Source organism: Erpetoichthys calabaricus, chromosome 6 (assembly GCF_900747795.2).
Source record: "Erpetoichthys calabaricus chromosome 6, fErpCal1.3, whole genome shotgun sequence".
NCBI lineage: Eukaryota > Metazoa > Chordata > Cladistia > Polypteriformes > Polypteridae > Erpetoichthys > Erpetoichthys calabaricus.
Genome location: NC_041399.2, coordinates 57,977,395 through 57,999,352, shown reverse-complemented (window position 1 = coordinate 57,999,352; position 21,958 = coordinate 57,977,395). Strand labels below are relative to the sequence as shown.

Genomic DNA, 21,958 nt, shown 5'->3' with positions numbered 1-21,958 from the left:
TGTTCACCAGCCATGTGTGCATTATACACACTAAAATAGTCCCTCTGAGTTTGGTTATGACTTGCAATAGTCACCATGTTTCACAAACATATAGTACACATAACACTTAAGAAAGGGGCTTAATTGTCTTAAAAAGAATTTTGTTAATATCCATTAAAATTTTTAACATAACATTCTTAAGTCTGCCAAGTCACAGTTAAGGTTGCAAGCAGTCCTGCCACTCCTGCCAGCACTGTACATAAGGCTAGAAACATACCTGAATGGTCATAGGACCTCCTTACTTATTATCTTGAAATCTATTTAAATTACTTAAAATGCACTTATGATATCTTGAAATGGATATATTGGCCAATGTCTGCAGTTCACTTTAATACAGTATATCTTTAATGTATTTCCATCCATCCATTATCCAACCCGCATATCTTAAAATGCATTTCGAGTTACTTCTAAATATTAACATTGCCAATTAGCCTAACCATCAGTTCTTTGTGAATGTGGAAAGAAAAGTCACACAGACGAAGGGAGAATGTGCAAACTCCAATCGTGTGGTTTCTAATCTAAAAGATGCATTGTAGTTTGGAGAACAGATACTCATTGAAATAAAAAGGAATCCTATGAAGAACACCATTGTGTTTCTAGACATAAAAATAATTTACAACCTTATGGTAGAAATGCAATGGTTGCTATTCTGCCCAATTCATGTTGCATTTGGAGACTGTTGGATTTTACCATTTCCATTGTAGCAGAAATGAATGAAAATTTACATGAAATGTAAAGAGAACATAGTAATCATGTCTTCTTTTCTGTAGGCATAACAGGCATTTTATTAGTCAACATACAGTTCTTACACCAGTTCACAAAACATGCATTAATCTGTCCTGAACTACCGCTTTATGATGAATGTACTATGTGAAGGATGATGTACCAAATGATCTCAGTGTAGTACGGCATCTTCTCTCTTAGTAATTTTGAATGTTAAGTATACCCTTGGGTGAACCTGATTAACTCATAAAGGAGAGCTTCTTTAAGAAGCTCTGTTCTATAAACAATATATAATTTACAGTACATTACAAAGATGATAGCCAGAATTTTATTTGCAAGGTAATATCCAACCTTTTACTGTGTATTACTGCACATTACAGTACTCAACCATCTCTTAAAATTGGAAAAGGCCAAAGAATATGCAGGTCATAGATAGATTAATTCAATTATAATGGAATAATACTGAATAAAATATTAATGGGTACACATTCTTATAATTTTCATTTTCATGTTCTTTTTTGTAATAATAAAGAAAATTGATTCATTCAACAATGAAAAACTTAAAAAGGGCTGTTGAAGAGAACTGTGAAGAGTTAAAAAGTTGAGGATAACAATAAAAAGGGGCTATGTTTAAGGGATTGTGACTTCAGTCTGCACACAATGGATGAGTTGGAGCAAAACCTCACTAGCAGAGAGGTAGTGTGTCTGCATCTATTTGAACAGAGTTGAATGGGAAACACTGGAGAGAGCTGAAGAATGCTTTGCCATTTTCTTGATGACAAACCACCCTTGGCCATATGGGGACCAAAACAATATGTGGGAAGGCCTGTGGAGGCAAAATTGGTTTTGTTTTGTTTTGATGACTTCTGCTGTATTCCATCATTCATTCTGTTTTGTTATTTTTCTTTCTGCATGAATGTGTGAAACATCTCATGCTTTTACTAAGAATGGTTGCTAAACAAATGAATACCTACTGAGAGTGTAAATTCTTTGAATTTGTTTCTGTTAGGTTAGGATATTCAGAAGATAGATATTGCATTTCTTTAAAACAATGAAAAATCATCAACTTTTCCATAACTCAAATAACATTATACCACATGTTGTGAAGTTTAATATAATTTTGCACTTATTGTAAAGTTCCATATGAAGTATTTTTGTAAATAATGAAGTTGAACTAAACGATTGGAGGAGTTATTTCCTTTACAAAAAAAAAAATCATACATTGATAATAGAGCAGTATGGTTGCACAGTAGGTTAGCACTGCTGTCTCTGAGCTCCAGGGTCTGGGGATTGAATTCTGGCCTGGGCACTGCCTGTGTGGAGTGTTCATGTTTTCCTGGTCTCTTTGTGGGTTTGCCTCTGTATATAATCTTGTTTTCTTCCCAAAGATGTACATTCTCAAAGGAGACTAACAGATGACATTAAATGGGCCTAGTAAGAGTGAGTGTGGGTGAAATTTTTGTTCAGGCTGTAAAACATACATATGGTATGCTCCAAAAACTCAGACACACTATGACATTTGTCATTTTCCACCCTCATGCTCTCAAAGTATTTAAAGATTTTATCATATTCACGGTCATGCTTAATAGATTGAGAAGATGGGCATGGAAGAGCTTTCAGCTCCTGAAGCTAAAACATCTGTATGGAAAAAAGAGGCTTACTATACAGTATGTGTTCTTTACTACTTTATCTTAAAGATATGTTTGCATTTCCTTCATTGTCAAACAATTGAAAATTAGCCAAATTTGCCAGTCATTTCACACAACCATAAATAAAAGCATTGAATAGGCAAGAAGTCATATTTAAGCAGAAACGGCAATGAACATTTTAAAGTATTATAAGCAAAAGCATTTTAAATTAAAGTGCAATATGTTGGTAAGTCACTTTAAATGTACTGTATTGACAAAAATACTCAGAAATATTAATTATTTTGTGAAAGATAATACTGAAGTTATGAATGTACAGGGAAGGTTCTTCTTTCAAACAATTATGTTTTTTCATTTGTTGGACATTTCACACTGTACATATTAACTTTTATTCTTAAAGAGAAATAAAGAAAATCTAAAATCACAACTTACAACCACACGTTGATCATATGAATTTTAAGACTACACATAAACACACATACATCTGTGATCCTTACGTATGCAGGCACAGTTGTTTTCACTGGTCCTATATTAATACCCGGAGTGTCAGCTTACTGTGTAGAATTAACAACATGTGGCAGAATTCTGTCAAACAAACATTTTAAAAAAACTAAGCCTGGATCATGGAAAAGCATATGGATTTTCCATAAGAGAGATGCCATGCAGTATAAGGTTAAAACTTCGAAATGCTTTAGATTCTGCTACACATGTGAATGTTTTTATCACTTAATGACAAGGGTTTATCCTTAAAATGTATTCATTATATAAAAAGAATTTTTTTTTCAGTTATAAAGAATGCACATCGGTAAACCACTTTAACTAACAATATATTCTTAAAATATGATAAAGTGAAATAATATTTATTAACATAAATTAGCGTAAGATTTTTAAATATGCTTGACCTATATGTACAGTAATTAAAAAGAATTAGTCTAATTCTGAATTTTTTACTTGCTCAAGTTTACAAGCTAAAATAAGTGCATATTCTCTGAAATGCAGATTTCAAATAAAAAAAAATAATCAATTGTTAATTGACTACTCTACAGGTAGTTCAAACTATATCAGCAGAGACTATAATTAGAACTAGGAAGAATGATTGTGTTAATACACTTCTTAAATCACTGCAATGACTTCCAATTAAATATATAGCTCATTTTACAGTTCTCCTCTTAACATATTAAAGCATTAAATATCCTAGCCTGCCTAAACTTAATGGGACTTATTACTTCTATAACTGAAGAAAAATACCAAGGAGCCAAAACCCAGAAAATATTTAAGGAAGGGATGCATGGGATATACAAGAGAACACATGATATAAATAAACAAAAAAACAAAACAACTAATCTGCTGTCTGTTAGAGCCTAACCATACAGTTCTTGACTCTTTCCATCAGACAGAGAGGCTCACTCACTTACCCACTAGAAAAGTACGCATGGTATTCCCTTTCTCACCTCCCATCTCTGTCTATCTCTTTTTACAATCTTAGCCTCTCTTTCTGAAACTGAACATTCACTGCAAACTCTCTTCCTGACTTCTGGCTCAATTAGCTGCTGATCATGATGTGGTTTTAAAAATCATTACTTGGTCACCCCCAGCCAACTTCATGAATTACATCCAGGGTCAGGGTAGCCATGCATTTTCTCAAAGGACACCAGGCTAAAAGTTATTCTTCACAGACGTTGTGTCTGCTGTACTGAAGACATTTGGCAATTTATAAGTGCTTGTACTCTCTATTAGTAGAGGTTTAGGCAACAGTCCAACAGCTGGGTCATCTTTCCTCCAGCACCCGAGAAGAACATCGCAACAAAATGCGCCACTCACTTTATTTCTTGTGCTGAAGCCCCAGCCTATTGTGTTCCTGGGCATTCATCTGACATAGAGGCTGTATAAAACTGTAGTAACCCCTTGCACTTTCACATTGTCATATACAAGACATCTTCTACTGCTGTTAGTGTGACTGTCTTTCATTCCTGGAGATCTTTTCTGCTTATGGCATCCTTTTTGTGCCCTCCTCTGAACAGCTAAGCACTTGCTAGCTAGGCAACCCTTTATAATAACTGTATTCAACAATATACAGTGCAAACATAAATTATTTAGAATTCAACAATATTGTAGATATCAAGGCCCTCAACCGAAGAAACCGTCAGGTCATACCAGTGTTAGAGAGACTTCATTGATCTAAACATTTAAAATAAGTCAAGACTGGAGAGTCTTCCAATGTTCCCTTTTTTCTCAGTATCCTGCAATGACTCATGGTGTCGCTATTATTTTAATTATGTACACCTCATGGGTACTGGAAAAGGACCATAAAGTGAATGAGTAATCACCAACTAGTGGTTTGTAGGGAGTGGGGTGTAGTCAGACAATTTGACTAGTTAGCTAATGGTAGCAAAAGCTAGTTGGAATGTTAATTGTGCTTTAATCTGAATATTTATTAAATATGCCTTCCCAATTCTACCTGTTTCACAGAGGAACTAAAAGACAGTTTTAGAAGGGGAATAAGGAAAATGATATAAAAAATAAAAATAACACTGTCTAATGGCTTCAGGAAAATGTGTCAAAATCTTGTACTGCTCCCTGTTCTATGTAGTTTGTATGTTCTTTCCACATCTGTTTGAACCCTTTCCTAATTTTCTCCCAGATCCAAACGTTATATAAATTAGGCTAACTGTTAACTCTAAACTAATCCAGTAGAAGCAAGTATGGACTGTGTGGCTAACAGGATGGGCTCTGAGGCCACTTAACATTCAAACTGGATTAATCAGGTTCAGTAAATGAATAGCTAGCTGGATGGAAGATACTGTATGGTGAAAATGATGCTTAGCAGATGTGGTCTGGTTGCCATTTTAAGTATTTACCATGATTTCAGCACTTCATTTTTGGTACAGTATTTCTTTTAATTTCTAAATAAAATTCAAAAACTGAGCTGTAATGATTTTATTGTACATCCACATTAGTATAGAACTATAACCCATTATTGTATTTTTGAGCTTAGCAAACAGGCACAGGATCAGTTAAAATTTCCTCATTTATGCTGTCAGTGGCCCTATGACAGAAAGAACAACTGTTACTGTATATCACAGCAGATAGTGCTTTTTTCATTAATACATAAATTGTACATGGAACTTTATTTTTACATCTTCCAGATGGAGATCAATGTAGATGTTTTAGCATTGTATATTTATATCACAGCTGTAGTTAGAAAACAGATGAAAGTCCACTCAGAATTCATAAATTAATTTACTGCACAAAGTATGCTAAACTAATCATTTGCTTTTAAAATACAAAGGACTGGAGCATTTACTAGTATGCATATATATAATCCAATGATTATATAAATAGACATTCCAATAACTGAATCTTCTGATTAAGCATAATGACACATGTTCTGCACCCGTGTTGATACATGCCTAGAAATGCATGAAGATTATTTCTGGTGATTCTCAGTGCTGGAAATGCTCACAATTTGCCTTAATGGTTGATATTCAACATTTTTTTAATCATGGCATCAGTGTAACTGAAGAATTTTTTTTTCTGTAAAGCTATTAATGAGTCCAAGCTACAGTGTATATCCTTGAATCATGAGGACTGCGTCTTCTATAATCACCACATTCTCATATTTCAGCTGTTTCAGAGTACTTTAGATGCATGGATTAACATATACTTTTTTCAAAGTTTTTGATGCAAAAAAACTACATTCCAAATGTTTCAAAACACCACTGTTTGAGCGCTAGGATACACTGGACACAGTAATCACATAGTTCTTCTTTTAGAAATTCTGTACATTTACTATGAGCTCATTTCTGCTACATTTCAAGACAGTGGTAAACACTAGCAGAGCTCTCATATTAAATAACTCATAACACATATCAGAGCTGCCAGTTTTAGTTACGTAATCAACAAAGGATTAAGTCAGAAATTTGTCTCCTCATTGTTTTAAATCCTAATTTCTCAATTAAATGTTATTCAGGATTGTGGGTCCCATTCTCCAGAACTATTTTCCCTATTTCTGTTAGCCCGTCAGACTCCCAGAGACATTGTATTTATGATGTGATTTTGATTCCTTTCTGTAAAATATTTAGATTTCTGTGTTATGTGAGTTGTTTCGAGTCATTTCTGTAGTAATATATTTCACCCCTTGATGGTTGCCATTGTAATGTGGAATACAATGCTATTCAGTTTACCTGTCAGAGGTTTTAATATTTTGGCTGATCGGTTTAGAAGAAAATGCCTGTAGATTGCAACACCTAATTTTGTATTTCTTAACTCCTCTGTACCCTTTTTTAGACAAACCTTTGATATCTTTGCCATAGATCACTAAGAAGTATACTTGATAGGGAATGAAATGCTTTGATTTTTTTCATATTGAATGTACAGTTTAGTTACAATAAGGGAGCACCACAGCCCATCTCAACATCAGGAAAACTGTGCATCAGAGTGAGCCATCCAAGTTGAGGGTCCTGAGTTGTAATCCTGTTCATTCAAAAACCTGAATTTTCTTGAGGTATGTGTAGAATGGAATGAAGCATATCAGCACCACTAATAACAATTAAAGATTATATCAAGTCTTTTAACTCTATTGTGCTTTCTCTGAAATATTTTTGTGGCCATCCTTCTGAATTTAAAGTGACACCACAACCCCCATAAAAAATTCTAAATCGTGGCCTCCAAGTAGGCATAAGATCATTTTTCAAAACCTTTTTACCTAGAACATCAGAAATAATAAATGCATGTGTGTTATGATCTTCTTGTTGTGCAAATATCTTTCTGAGAAATGCTGTAGTACAGAAGAAAGTGCAGCTGCCTCATAATTCCAGAGCTCAAATCCTGAGCTGGGCTCTCTTTTGGAGTTTACGCATTCTCCCCATATCTGTGTAGTGTTTTTTTTTTCTTCCTTGCAGGTGCTCTGGTTTTCTCCCCAAGTTATTTGGTGGCTATAGTCCCCTGTAAGTGAATATGCCCCTCAAGTAGCTAGCATTCTGTTCAGGACTGGTCCCAGGCTTGTGTCTGATCCTGCAAATCAACAGATTTCATGATGGATGTAAAAAAAAGTGGGATGTCAGTGCAGAATGATTGCTAGCACTGCTGCCTCACAGCTGTAGCAGAATGGATTTGAATAATAGCCCAGTTTCAGTCTGTGTTAATTTTGCACATTTCCCCCATGCCTGCTTGTTTTTTCTCAGATTAACTGATTTTCAACCTAAAGATGCATGAGTTACATGGATTCAAAAAGTATTCAGACCCTTTCACTTTCTGTACACTACTGTGTTGTAGATTTAATTTAAATGGATACATTTGCCATTTGTGCCCATCCATCTACACTCAATATAACATAGTGACAAAGTGAAAGCATGTTTTCAGAAAGGTTTACAAATTTATTAAAAATCAAAACTGAAATCTCTCATTCATGTAAGTATTTAGACCCTTGATTTAGTACGTTGTAGAAGCTCCTCAGGCAGCAATTACAGCCTTGTGTATTCCTGTGTAAGTATCTATAAGCTTTGCATAATTGGATTTGGACAGTTTATACCATTTTTTCCTGACAGATTGTCTGAAGCTCTGTTAAAGTGGAAGGTAAGCATCTATAAACTACCACGTTCAGGTCTCTCCACATGGGTTTTAAGTCTGGGCTTTGGCTAGGCCACTCAAGAACAACTGGAGACTTGTCCAGAAACCATTCAAGTATTGTCTGGGCTGTATGGTTTGGGTCATTGTTGCGGTGAACAGTGAACTATTGAACAAGTCTGAAGTTGTTTGCACTCTAAAGCTTGGAGTTCTGCCCAAAGAGTTACATTTTTGTCTCATTAGACCAGAGAATCTATTTTCCTCATGCTTTCAGAGTTCTTTAAATGCTGTTCTTTTTGGCAAGCTCCAAGAGAGCTGTCATTACTCAAGAGTGGCTTCTGTCTAGCCACTCTACAAGGAACGCTTGATTAAGAGAGTACTGCTGAGATGGTCGTTCTTCCAACAGGTTCTCTTGTTTCAGCAGAAGACTTCTGAAGCTCTATTGGAGTAACAGTTGGTTTCTCAGTCACTTCCCTGAACAAGGCCCTTCTTGCCTGCTTACTCAGTTTGGCCGGAAGGCCAAATGTAGGAGTGGTATTGGTGGGTCTAAACTTTTTCCATTTCACAATTATTGAGGCCACTGTGCTCCTGGGAACACTGAAAGATTTAAAAATTGTTTTACACCCCTGCCCTTGTCTATGCCTCACCACAGTTTTATCGCAGAGATCTACAGAGAATTCCTGGCTTAGTTTTTGTCCTGACATGCAGTGTAAATTGTGTGACCTTATATACATCGTTGTGTGCCTTTCAGAATGATGATCAGTTAACTCAGTTTGCCACAGGTGGACTCCAACCAAGTTCTAAACCCCCCTGAAAAAGAATTAAAGCAAACAGGAGGAACCTCATCACAATCTGGAGTGCCCCAGCAAAAGGGTCTGAATATTTCTATGAATTGGAGGTTTCATTTTTTTTCACTTTTAATAAATTTACAAACCTTTCTGTTTTTATCTTGACCTTATAAGTTATTGAGTGATTGATGGGCAAAAATGGCAAATTTACACATTTTAAATTAAACCTACAACACAATAAATTGTGCAGAAAATGATTAGGTCTAAATATTTTCTGAACACACTGTTGATTAAAGGCTTAACTGGTCCAGTAGTGAGTGTGTATGCCATACTATGGGCTGGTGTCCCATTCAAGATCAATTTTTAGCTTGGTCAAGTATCAGAAATTGTCCATCTGAATGAATTGATTTAAAAACACATAGAATTCTTTATATATCTATAAAGAAAAAATAAATACTAATGTATGTGTAGCGTTTTTATTTTGAAAAGCAGTACAGAATTCACAGTGCTAGTTAACAGGGCACTGGAGCTCTATGAGAAGTTCGTTATGACACTTTTCAGTCTTGAAAGAGTTAAACTGAAGTTCTAGCGAAGTTTGACTTAAGAGGCACTCTGGACCGTACCATTTCACATTTAGCAGTTAAGAAACACTCTAATATGCGCAAAACAGTCTATTTTATTTTGGAATAGTAAAGTAAAATGTATATGTATTTATTAAAAATTTGTTGAGAGAATCAGTTGTGCTTCAAAGATTCAGATTACAAATCTTGTATTAATTAAATATTCGTCACATGCCACCTACATGAGAGTGGTTTGATCTGCAGAATTAAAATAAATACTGCTGTCAAAACCACACGTGGCAATGCCATGCTCAAATGTAGAAAAGTTTGCTTAAGGAAATAATTTTGTCAGAATTTCTGTATAAAGCTTCCGTTTGCAAAGGCGTTACCTGGCGCGGGGTTTCCAGTCAGTGCAATGTCTACTGGCTCGGTCAGTGATAACGATGACATTCACGAGATGATGATCCAGGACTTCGGGTTGCAGTTTGGCGCTTCTGCACGGACCTGTACGGACACCGTAGCCTTCCATTCTCCGGAAAACTCCGAAGACGAATCGTGCGCCGAGTTCTGCGTTGGCGGCGGTCGGGGGAAAGGCGGCCAGTCCGGGTCGCTCAGGTGTCAGGTGCCAAAGGGTCACAGGGACTGCAAACAGTCTCAGAGGAACGCGGCCAACGCCAGAGAGCGGGCAAGGATGAGAGTGCTGAGCAAAGCCTTCACCAGGTTAAAAACCAGCTTACCCTGGGTGCCACCAGACACGAAACTGTCCAAGCTGGACACCCTGAGACTGGCCTCGAGCTACATCGCGCATCTCCGGCAGCTGCTTCAGGAGGACACCTACGGGAATGGCTTCGTTCACCCTGTCAGCCTGGTGAGATCTCTATATACGTCAGTTACACACCCTGAAAACAATACAGCATGTTACAACTAAGTAGAGCTATGTCATTATTGCTCTCCACAAATGAGCTGTCAACGTTACCGCCACCTTTTTAGTTTTACTTCAAGCGTTTTGCACATTAAATGTGTTTTGCCAGTTGTGTTTGTTAAAACTCCGGCAGTAAACACAAATAAAGAAAAAAGTTAAAAGTGTAATGAATGGGTGGCATATTTGTGCAGCAAGTATATCAGCGTTTAACTTACAAAATTGTGCCGAATGTTGTTTGTTGGAAACCTAAAGAACACAAAGATTTCTATTTTGTGTAATCTTTTATCTCTTATTTCAGGGATAAAGAACATTAAATCACTGTATATGTTATAGTGTCCACGTTTGTTTAGGTCCTGGGCAAAACGTATCAGTCATTGCCTAACACAAATTTAAACCTGATGTTTCTCGTAATAGACCAACAAAATCATCATTTAGCTGCAGAAAAGAAACTGACAGTTCTGCAAAGAATATACAAAATTTCAAAGTTAAACATTACGTCTAGGCAACATATGCAAACTATGGAATGTATCAATGGTAAGAAGAATTTTACTTGTTAAGTATTATTATCAAGTTATAATTTCAATTGATTTTCTTACAGACTTGGCCCTTTATAGTTTCTGGAAGACCAGATACAGAAAACAAGGATGTTTCCTCAACAACCAGGCTCTGTGGAGCCACAGCATAAAAGACTGCATAGTTCTTATTTGTACAGTGCATTTGTAAATATGTGTGTGTATTTTTGTATACATATATATATATATATAAACAAAATATATATTTTTGCGCTCTTGTTTGTGAGTTTTTTGTTTAAAGTTTTACAGTATATAAAGTATCATACAAAGCCTGGTAAGGAAAGGTAGCAAGTTAACTTTGGTACACCAAGCAAAACATACTGAGGCCAGAATAAAGGTATCTATTATTGTCATAAACTTTGTGAAAAATAGGAAATAGAGCCAAATTTAGCTAATTTAACTGCAGCGTCTAATGAGAATTGTAAATGTGACTGTGGCATTACATTTACATTGATGTTAGTCAGAGCTCCATTATACTGTTTACGAGTGTACTTTATTTTAATGTTGGTATGAATGCAGACTATTGAAAATGTTTTTAATTTGCTGCATTACTGGATAAATAATGTGCCTGAGAAACAGGAATTTATAGTGGGTTTGATGATTATTAAAAAAGGTTTATGTATATCTACGTAGTATATCTACTGTATGTCAGTTATTTTAAAAATGGTATGGCATCATCACCATTTTTTTTAACTTATTAAATAATAATATAGATGTTTTAACGGTGAGATGTGATCATTAAGCCCATCAGGCTTCTTTTGGAAGTTACATGTGTATAAAATGAATCCATACTTTTTAATTTGAATTTATAATGTAGACATATTAGAGTGTCAGGTGGTCTTGTGAGTAGGACTGACTAATCAAAGTAATTGAACTCTGGCCAGTTCCAGGATGTGAAGTTTGCATATTTTCCCCATATGTCTAAAAATTTCCTTCAGTGACTGTTACTTTCAACATTTGAAAGATTTTCTTGTAAGATTAATTGACAAATGTAAATTCATCTGGTGTGCCTGTTGCTTCTACAGCTTGTCACAACACTGTCCTGTAAATAATATAATGTAAATAGCATTAAGTCTTCATAAATTCTTAATATTTAAGTCTTTGTCACCAAAACTCAATTCTGCATTTCTCAATGAAAAAAATCCTGTTAGTTTAAAGAAGCATGGATATTTTAAATATTTTGCAACAATATGAGATATATCACTGTACTATTGTACATTATAAATCCTCTTCAATTAAGAAAAGTGCTTTAGGAAAAGAAATTAGTTTCATATGAGATGTAAATGTAAAAAATGAGTTTTAAATAGTTTGCAGGTTGGTAATATTTTGTAATTATTTTTAAAAATTTCTTGTGATGAATGTTAAGTAACTATTTTTAAAGATGTATTCAAATGAATAGATAATAAGCGTTCAACACAAATCATCTCTGAGCGAAATCTGCAATACAAAAAGAAAAGAAATTGCCCCTTTTTCTAAATGTGATTATGTTAAACTATATTGGTATTCTTAATTTCAAGGTGTGATATAATACAGCGATTTCACTAAGAATGTTTTCAGCATGTTAATAGAATAAAGCAGGTGCTAGTTTGTAATAACTCCAGCTGCAGATATAGCATTCAAGTAGGGTTCCAGTATCTATAATATTGTTCTGTGTATCGGCATTGTAACTAGAGTAAAGTGGAAACAGTTGTCAATATGCCTTTAAGTAATAAAATCATTATGCAGTGGAAATAATCCAACTGGATTTAACATTGTGAAAATATTATTATTAAACTGCTCTGGTTTTTACGGTTCGTAATAATTGTAAATTAATTTAAAGTGAGGACTTTATAGTTCATTGAGCATAAAAAATTCTAACCTATCAGAAATATTATAACAGCATTAATGCCAAAATACCAAGAGTAGCTGAGGAACCAGTAAAGCTGCCATGTTTTAATTATCTTCCTTTTAAAATCACAGAGCAAGCAGTGTATCATTTTTTTATACCAGTTCTGTCTCAGGGTTATTTTTTCATCATGGTCTTAAAATATGGCACAAATGAACGTAAAGCAAATCTTTAAAATGTACAGCAGAAGAGATATGTGATTGTGGCTTTACATTTTTTCCTGGACTCAGAGAGCAGGATTCAGATCTCTCTGAAATCTTTGAAGAATATTGAAAAGACTATACCTTCCACGGTAGGTTTGATTTTTAGTATCACCTGTCTTGAAAACATCAGAGTAACCAAATATCAAATTAAACAGAGCATTGTTAAAAAAATTCTAGGTTGTGTATCTTTTACAGCATGAATTCTGTGGATTATTACCATATTCTAAACATATTCTAATAAGCATAATTTAACTCAGCGTAGCCTTCAGCAACTTTGAATCATGCAGCATTTTAATCAAGTGAACAGATTACAGATTACTAAAAACAGATACAGTACATAAAAACAACAGTATAATGTAACATTCCAAAACCTACTTAACTCAGTTCATGGTAACAGGGGCTTGAGCCTAACCTGGCATCATCAAATATAATAAGGCCTACTTGCAGGGCCAATTTAGAATTGGTAATTAACTGAAACATAGACATTGTAGTGATGGAGTCTAGAACACCCAAAGAAAAATCTATGCAGACACAATAGGTGATGTGACACAGGATTTGAATCCAGGAATGCTGATCTGTGAGCAGGAGCTCTAACTTCTGTACAGTCTTGCCAGCCCTAAATTTAATAATTTAGATTTGATCTCCCCCTGTATAGGATTAAGCAGGTCTGGAAAGTGAATGAATGAAATTACCATTTTAGAAATTCAGTTGAAATTCTCTACTAACAAAAAGAATGAAATCTGAGATATTATAGGATATCATGTTGACACTTTGGTTAGTATTGCTCATTTAGGTCTCCACGGTCTTGGGTTTGTTTCACAGACAATATGGACTTTGCATGTGCTCTTCAGTTTTCTATGAGATTACACCCAAACACCAACTGGTCAGTTACACTTAGGATTTTATTAGCTTGCTCTATGAAGGTGTAATATCACTACCATGGCTTTTTGCAGGTATAGGCTGTCTATACGCATTACTACAAAAGGCAATTCAAATATATGGATAAATGGCTAGTATGGAATTCAGAATTTAATATTTGTTGCGGTAAAATGCAAACTACAGCTCTGTAAACCCTATTTGTGTCCTATGAACCTTTCTGTTAGAACAGTGGAATAAAAAGATTGGGACTCTTTTTACAAGGGCAGGATTTCTTAATCTGTGATGACAAGTACACAGGCAGGGAATCTTTACACCTTTCTGATTACCACAATTATGGCCAATCCCCTATAATGGAGAAAAAAACAGGAAACTGCCTAAATTATTTCAACTAGTTTGTTTAATTTTATAGATTTAAACTAGCTGTCACTATAGCAATTGATGTATTGCATAAGATAACAGTATGTGAAGGGTAAACATCTGCCCTAAATTTTGCCTGTCTCATGAGCCAATATCTGGCCACTATTTCTGCTGTAAATCACTTTGTTAAACTTGTCACTGTGATTGTAAATATAATAATGTGTTTTTCAAATTTGGGGAGAAATTGAACCACACGGTGGCAGAGTGGTAGCTCTGCTGCCTCACAGTAAGGAGACCAGGGTTTGCGTCCTGGGTCCTCCCTGTGTGTAGTTTGCATGTTCTTCTCATGTCTTTCCTCTGGGTGCTCCAGTTTACTCACACAGTCCAAAGACATGCAGGTTAGGTGAATTGGCAATCCTAAATTGGCCCAGGTGTGTGTTTGGATGTGCATATGTGTTTGTCCTGTAATGGCCTGGCACCCTCTCCAGGGTGTACCTGCCTTGCGCCCTGTGTTAGCTACAATAGGCTCCGACAGACCCTCATGACCCTGTTCAGGGCTAAGCAGTTTAGAAAATGATGAATTAATATGTAAACTGCTTGAAGCTGAAGCCTGAAATAAATTTAGACTATACTACAATCAAAAATGTAAATTATATTCAGATTAATAATAAAATACTACATTTGTTTATTTTTCGAGATTATATATTTGCCACCTAATCAAAATATCTTTATACATATTGGTGGTAATGAGAGGTGACTATGCTGTCTAGCATTCTTATGCCACCCAAATAAAATGTTTTTTTAAAAATCAAAATTCCACATAAATCATTCACATAAATTAAAAACCTGGAAGTGTAGACACTTCTTCAAGCAAGTAAAGCCATAAAACTCGATGAGTATTTTTTAAAATGATTAAATTGGGTTAGATTGAATTAGAGGCCTGTACTTCTCTGTCTTTTATCTTTCCACCAACAGCAACTGTTAATTAAAACAGTATAAAATCTCTACAATTTAAAATTAGGTTACTCTATTTAAGGTAATTAGTTCTTTTAGGTCTCACTGTTTCTTACTTCTTCATAAATTAACAGGCAAAGCTGTCATACCTTATCTTGTACCTGGAAGTTACACATTTAGCACTTAACTCTGAAAAGACGCCTAACCCTTTTCTAAAATATTGCTTTTCTGCAGTTACTCAGTAGATCAGCAGAGCATAACCCTGAATCTGTTGAGCTGCAGTGGGTTTTGGTTAAATTTCAGATTAGTCTCAAAAGACTTTGATTTCTTGTCATTTTTAATCTCCTGGTTCTCTATGAAATGTGGAAAGATTCATAAATATCACACATTTTAGAGCACAAATTATCTAATGTAATGTTCTTACTTTTCTTTCAGTTGCCTTGTTTGGATTAGAAGTTATTAACTGTCTAGTTATTAATGACCTGCAAATATAAAGATAGCCACAAGGTTACCAGTTTAATTAGCACAAATTAATTTTCACAAACGTTTTATATTGTAATTTAAGGGAAAAGTGAGGAATATGGGGTTAAAATCCATAGAATGTGTTACAGATTTTCCCCCAAAAATGATGCACAGGTAGGAAAAATAAAAAGCCGGGGGAAAGAACTGAATGGAATTATAGCAGACAGCAAGTAATTTGAATGTAACAAAATCCTGCAGTCACTATACACAACCAGGGTTACATACCCTGAACCATGTGCTTAAATTAGTTTAAGGGATTTCCTTTCTTTATAAATTTTCTAAATATACAGAATATATAAAAGACAAGAGACTTGTTGATGCTAGTAATGAATAAGAATCTAATTGGAAATCCTAAAATAAAGCATTACATTTTTTTTCTCGTCCAATAACATTCTTCACATCTGATCTGCAAAAGGTTTACTATATGATATGCATATGGCACCCTCAACTGGTGAAACATGAAATTAATCAGATGTGTATTTCTCCATCATTTCCTCATCAGTTGTGCTACTTGCTCTTGCAGATTACAATAAAATTTTAATCATGCCTTACTATATAAATGGTGGCAATGTTTTCCTAAGCAGGTATTCTATATATTACATTTTACAAAATGAGAACTAAATAGTCTTTGTTAGAAAATGATATTTGACAGAAAAAAAAATAACTTAAAAATGGGATGTTATATTTTAAGATGTAAATAAGTTTTTTTTAACAGTTTGTTTTGTTTGTGCATATACAAAAATTATTTTATGTACTCAGTTTTATTTTCATTAATAGCCTGTGTGCAATGTTAATTATAGAGAAATAAATCTTCTATTGATACCAACCCAATGTTTCTTTTGATTTTGAAAATACTTCATGGTATTGTATGTATTGCAATACTCAGATAAATACATGTTGAAAAAATAATTGAAGAGTCAGAACACTGTTTTCTTTTTTACAGAGGTACATTACCGAATGTACAGCAGAGAAAAAAAGCCATGAGCTGTTCAATACGTAACTGTGTATGACCCGACTGTACATAGAGATTGTGAGTGGAAGCCACTAAAAATGTATAAAAAATTTAAAAGTGATGCTTACTAAAAGAAAGGTCTTCAGCACATTGTAGGGTGCTGTTAAAGCTGGAAAAAATACAAAGCAGCGGAAATGAGATCTTTTTTGAGAAAATAAATTTTGAAAGGACAATTTGTGAATTATTGAAGTGGAAAAGAATTCAGTATGAGTGATAGGTAAATGAGGAACAACCTCTGAGCAGTACAGCTTACTTAAATTTCTCATTTGTTTCCTTTTCTCTATGCTCCGAGTTAGTCAATGATGGGAACATTCAGGTGGTTCATTCCAAGTAAGGCTGTGCCAACCTTGTCTATATCTTTTCAGATAGTGTAAAAGTAAATGTTTTTTGAAGTTGAACTACAGTTTTAGGTGTCACCTGTTGCACAGCTGCACTCGGATCCCAATCCAGGTGGTTTGTCGTGTAGTGGGTGCAGCAAGATGCTGTAATCAGCCTATGCTCTCAACCTCCTCTTCATCCTTCTCTTAGAGTTTCTAGTCAAAGGACTTACATTTTGCTGACTTTAAGAAATTATATTAACGATACCGTACATTTGGACTAGTTTTAATGTTTAAGTTTGAATACTTATTAATTGCCCCATAGACCCCATTTTAAACTAAAAGAGCAGGCACAGTGGCCTCCTTCGTGCACTAATATGGCTGACTTGCTTCTGAATTTTCTCTTTTCCTGTTATGTTCCTATGGCTATGGTCTCAGGATCAAGAATTCCCAAGACCAAATCTAGTGTTTTTCTATATAACATCACTTTTTTTGTGGCTTTTATATATGTGGTTTGAATTTGTCTTTGCTTTTTTATACTTTATTGAGCAACATATAATAATTCAGTTCAATCTGTTTTAATTAACCACTTATGAACCAGTTATACAATAATTACAAATTCAAAAAAATGAAACAGTGTTGCAACATAAAGGGAGAAATAACAAACAATACATACAATTATATACAATACATGTATAAATAATACAATGCATTCACAAATAAACTGTAGTTTTAAATCAAAATTCCATTTGCATTCCGTAAAGGATTAAGCATGCAAACAATGACAGTTTTATTTTAATAGCAGATGTCTGAAAAAAGGTCCATCAGAAAATCTGAAGCAATTGCTGCAGTTAACTGAAAAGCAATGTTAAGACAGTAATATGAAATGGTCACAGCAGCAGCACTAACGTACTATTCTAAAATAATTAATATTCAGAGCTTGTACTTAAAATGCTGATAAAAATGAGGATTCTCTAATATCCATAGGCAGATCAATGTAGACCTTAGGTGCCCAATAGCTAAAGGCTGTACTTCCTGCATTATTTATCCTCAAAATATTAAGGAAGCCTGCATCCATATATGCCCTCCTAGCATATATGCCGTCCAAATTGTGAAACAAGGTTGCGTTAAACTATTAACAACTTTGGAAGTGAGAAAGATAATATTATCAAATTAAGGATTGTATGGCATGTTTCTAGTGATTGTCTCCCTATGTCTGTCTGGCTTTTCCACTGGGTAGTCTGGTTTTCTTCCTATCCAAAGAAATTCACGTTTGGTTAAATGAAGACACTACGAGCGGCACGGTGGTACAGTGGTAGCGCTGCTGCCTCGCAGTAAGGAAACCTGGGTTCGCTTCCTGGGTCTTCCCTGCGTGGAGTTTGCATGTTCTCCCTGTGTCTGCGTGGGTTTCCTTCGGGTGCTACAGTTTCCTCCCACAGTCCAAAGACATGCAGGTTAGGTGCATTGGCGATCCTAAATTGACCCTAGTGTGTGCTTGGTGTGTGTGTCCTGCGGTGGGCTGGCGCCCTGCCCTGGATTTGTTCCTGCCCTGTGTTGGCTGGGATTGGCTCCAGCAGACCCCCGTGACCCTGTGTTAGGATGTAGTGGGTTGGAAAATGAGTGACTGAAGACACTACATGAGCCCATTGTTAGGAGTTTGCACATCATTGTACCATCTGAGTGTATGGTGCCCTGGGATAACTAGCATCTTGTGCTCACTGCTGCTTGGGTGGACACTGGCCCTCACTGCCCAGAAGCAATAAATCACTTAGAAAATAGATAGTTAGAATTCATGTTGACCTTTCCTCATTTTCCAGTCTTAGTTTAATTTTGTACAACTAACACTACTTTTACAATGAAATATGAATACAGAAAGAAGTTCACTCTTCAAAAGAAATACTAAATTAAAGAATGTTAAATAAAATTATCAGTTTTCAAGAAGTTGTGCATAGATAGATAGATAGATAGATAGATAGATAGATAGATAGATAGATAGATAGATAGATAGATAGATAGATAGATAGATAGATAGATAGATAGAACATTATTTGTTCCCAGGAGGATATTTGGCTTTTTAAATTAAATAAATATATAAATAGATAAATAAATAAATATATAGTCACACAAACACACACTGTGGTCTGAACACACACCAGACTGAGTAAAAAGGAATAAAATTTAAAAAGAAAGAAAACATCTGACTTGGCAGTTCCAGTCACAGTGAGGCATTATGCAGGTGTATTGCTTTTGGTATAAAGGAGCCCCAGTAGTGTTTCTTGACACACTTCTACTGAATAATTTGTTTGCTGAAAGTACTCAGTGTTAGTGTGTCAGAGAAAGGATGTGCAGCATTGTTCATAATGGCACTGATTTTGTTTTAATCCCCTCCTTTTCTACTACCTTCAGGGGGTCCAGAGTGTGTCCCGTAACTGAACATGCCCTTTTGATTAGCTTGGTTATTCAGTAGGCCCCTCTTGAAGTAATGTTACCAGCCCAGTACACCTCATCACAGAAAATTGCACTAGCCATTACAGAGTTGTAGAAAATGTGAAGGATAACACTACCCACATTAAAGGAGAAGAACCTGCTCTGCCCTCTCTTATATAGTTTTTTATATACAGTCCAACCTGTCATTAATGTTGACCCCCAATTACTTTTAGAAATAGATCACTTCTATATCTAGAAATAGAGGCTGTTCGGTGTGGTGAACGTTAATAACCAGTTCCTTGGTTTTGCTGATGTTAAAACAATTCTCCAAGAAGCAAAGTTCTCCACTTGACTCATATACTCTGTCTCACCGCCCTTATCAGTACACCTTATAAGTGCAGAATCATCAGAAAATTTCTGCAAGTGACATGACAAGGTGTTATAGTTGGAGGTTTACACAGTGAAGAGAAAAGGAGACAGGAGTGTTCCTTGTGGTGCTCCAGCATTGCTCACATAACACATAGCATAACCCAGCTAACATGGGTACCAGGCGCGGATTAATGCACAGGCTGGCCTAGGCTACAGCCTAGGGGCCCCACGTATGCAGGGACCGGGGATTGGCCAAACTATTTCTAATTATTTTTTAAATTTACTACAAGAAAACTGCCTCCCTGATGCCCATTGGCCAATAAGAACCAATAAGAAACATTTTAATTTAAACAGCTGATTGGGTAGATGTGACCCGGTTAAAGTTCATTTTGTTTTGAGTTCATACCACACCACTGTGTTATTCTGGGTAACTGGACAGCATATCAGCAAAATGCCTGAAAGAAAATATGACAGCGGAGCACAAAAACGAAAAACACAACGACTGAAAGGACAGTGTAACCAAGAACTGCTAAAGAAAATCCCTAAATTGACTGGATATTTCAAGGCTGTTGAATCTTCATCCAGTCAGCAACAAAATGCTGATCCACAGGATAGAGGATGTTGATATAGCACTCTGAATATTTATGACTTTGCCTGTAACGAATGCTAGTGTGGAGTGTTCATTTTCAAAACTGGGACTAGTTAAAAACAGACTGTGATCCACAATGGGCCAAAACAGACTGAATCACCTGTCTCTGATGTCCATTGAAAGTGATATTTTGCACAAACTGGATTTTTCTAGCCTCATCAAGGACTTCTCTTTCAGGAAAACAAGGAACAAAATCTTCTAAAGGTAGGAAAATGTATATTTGCCATGTGATTGTGATTCTGTTGTGTTATTACTTTGTGTTACTGTATTGCATTTTTATGGGGTTTGTTTTATTTGATATGTGTGATTATTATTGCACCCGTTGGTTTAGAAAGCTAAAAGCGGTTATTAACTTGCAGATCCACTGTTAATGCCTTTTATCTATGGAGTTGCTATTTATAGTAAAGGCTGTCAAGGTATTTCTGCGGATGTTTATTTATGCTAGTACACCCCGAGTGGGTGCATTTCGGCTATGTAATATTTCCAGCATGCTATTACACGTGGCATTAAATATTTTTTTTTTCTGGGGCTGTCTATATCCTCTGCAACAGGGGGCCCACACAAAGAGTAGCCTAGGGGCCCATGACCACCTTAAACCACCTCAGATGGTTACTATTAAATTCAATACTTATCAAGTGTTTTAAACATATCAAATCTTTTATTAGACTTGGGCATCAATATGTTGCACAAATTAGTACTGCTCCCTCACAGCTGTACAGACACTGGCATGATTACCTGCCCAGCCATGAACTTTTGAATATTGCTATTATATCCAGTGTTCTTCCTACCTTATGCTCAGTACTAGTAGTATAGATTCCGACTCCACGTGAGTCTCTGTTGGAATAGGTAGTTTCCAAAAATAGATGTTAGAAATTAAGTAAACTTATTTTATTGTGGTGGGCTGGGAAAGTAGCAATGTGGGGAAAAAGAGAGCAGCAAGCAGACATCTTTTAATTATGGAGATGGCTGAATCAACATAGATATTTTACCAGAGAGAAGGAAAGAAAGGAGTTGTTCATCAGACACCATAAAAAGCTGGCACCAGCATATGGTAGAACAGATCAAGAAATTATATAAAATGAAGCTAGGTAAACAGATAAAAGCTGAGAAAAGAAATGTAAAACTGCTGTATTATTTTGGAGGTGTGCCTAGTGACCAAGCAGCTGTCATTCAACACAGAGATTCATTTACAATTTTTCAATGAACTGGAGACCTGCCCAGTGATTTGTTCCACTTCACATTCAGCTGTCTGCACTCTTTAATCCTGTTACTACTATATCAAAGAAATCTGCACAGCTACGTTAAAAAAAGCTATTATACCAAAATGGAATAAAGAGCACATTTTTAGGTCAAATAATTTAATATAATGATACATATTACATTTTTCTTTTGTTTCATCTGTATCCAGTTACAAAGCTAAAATGTTAAGATGCTTATCAAAAGTATATGTTCCTATTATGAAACTACTGTATAATTATCAAAGAGACCAAGAGAAAGATACCATAGAAAAATCCTTCTTGGGAAAGATAATGTTCCACCAAAGCCATGTAGAACATCTCCACAAGGAAA

At 35.4% G+C, this 21,958-nt stretch overlaps 1 protein-coding gene across 1 annotated transcript; it reads left to right on the top strand.

The window, feature by feature from the left end:
- Positions 1-9,635: 9,635 nt before the first annotated feature.
- LOC114653909 (transcription factor 21) lies at positions 9,636-11,087 on the top strand. Its single transcript, XM_028804457.2, has 2 exons — positions 9,636-10,189; positions 10,842-11,087. Exons 1-2 carry the CDS (start codon positions 9,737-9,739, stop codon positions 10,926-10,928), a joined length of 540 nt encoding a protein of 179 aa, XP_028660290.1. The 5' UTR covers positions 9,636-9,736; the 3' UTR covers positions 10,929-11,087.
- The last annotated feature ends 10,871 nt before the right edge of the window (positions 11,088-21,958 follow it).

Bases quoted from the DNA above. Each gene is read 5' to 3' on its own strand.
- LOC114653909 (XM_028804457.2), top strand. From the start codon at position 9,737: ATGTCTACTGGCTCGGTCAGTGATAACGATGACATTCACGAGATGATG. The intron at 10,190-10,841 runs GTGAGATCTCTA...ATTTTCTTACAG, and splicing joins TCGTTCACCCTGTCAGCCTG to ACTTGGCCCTTTATAGTTTC.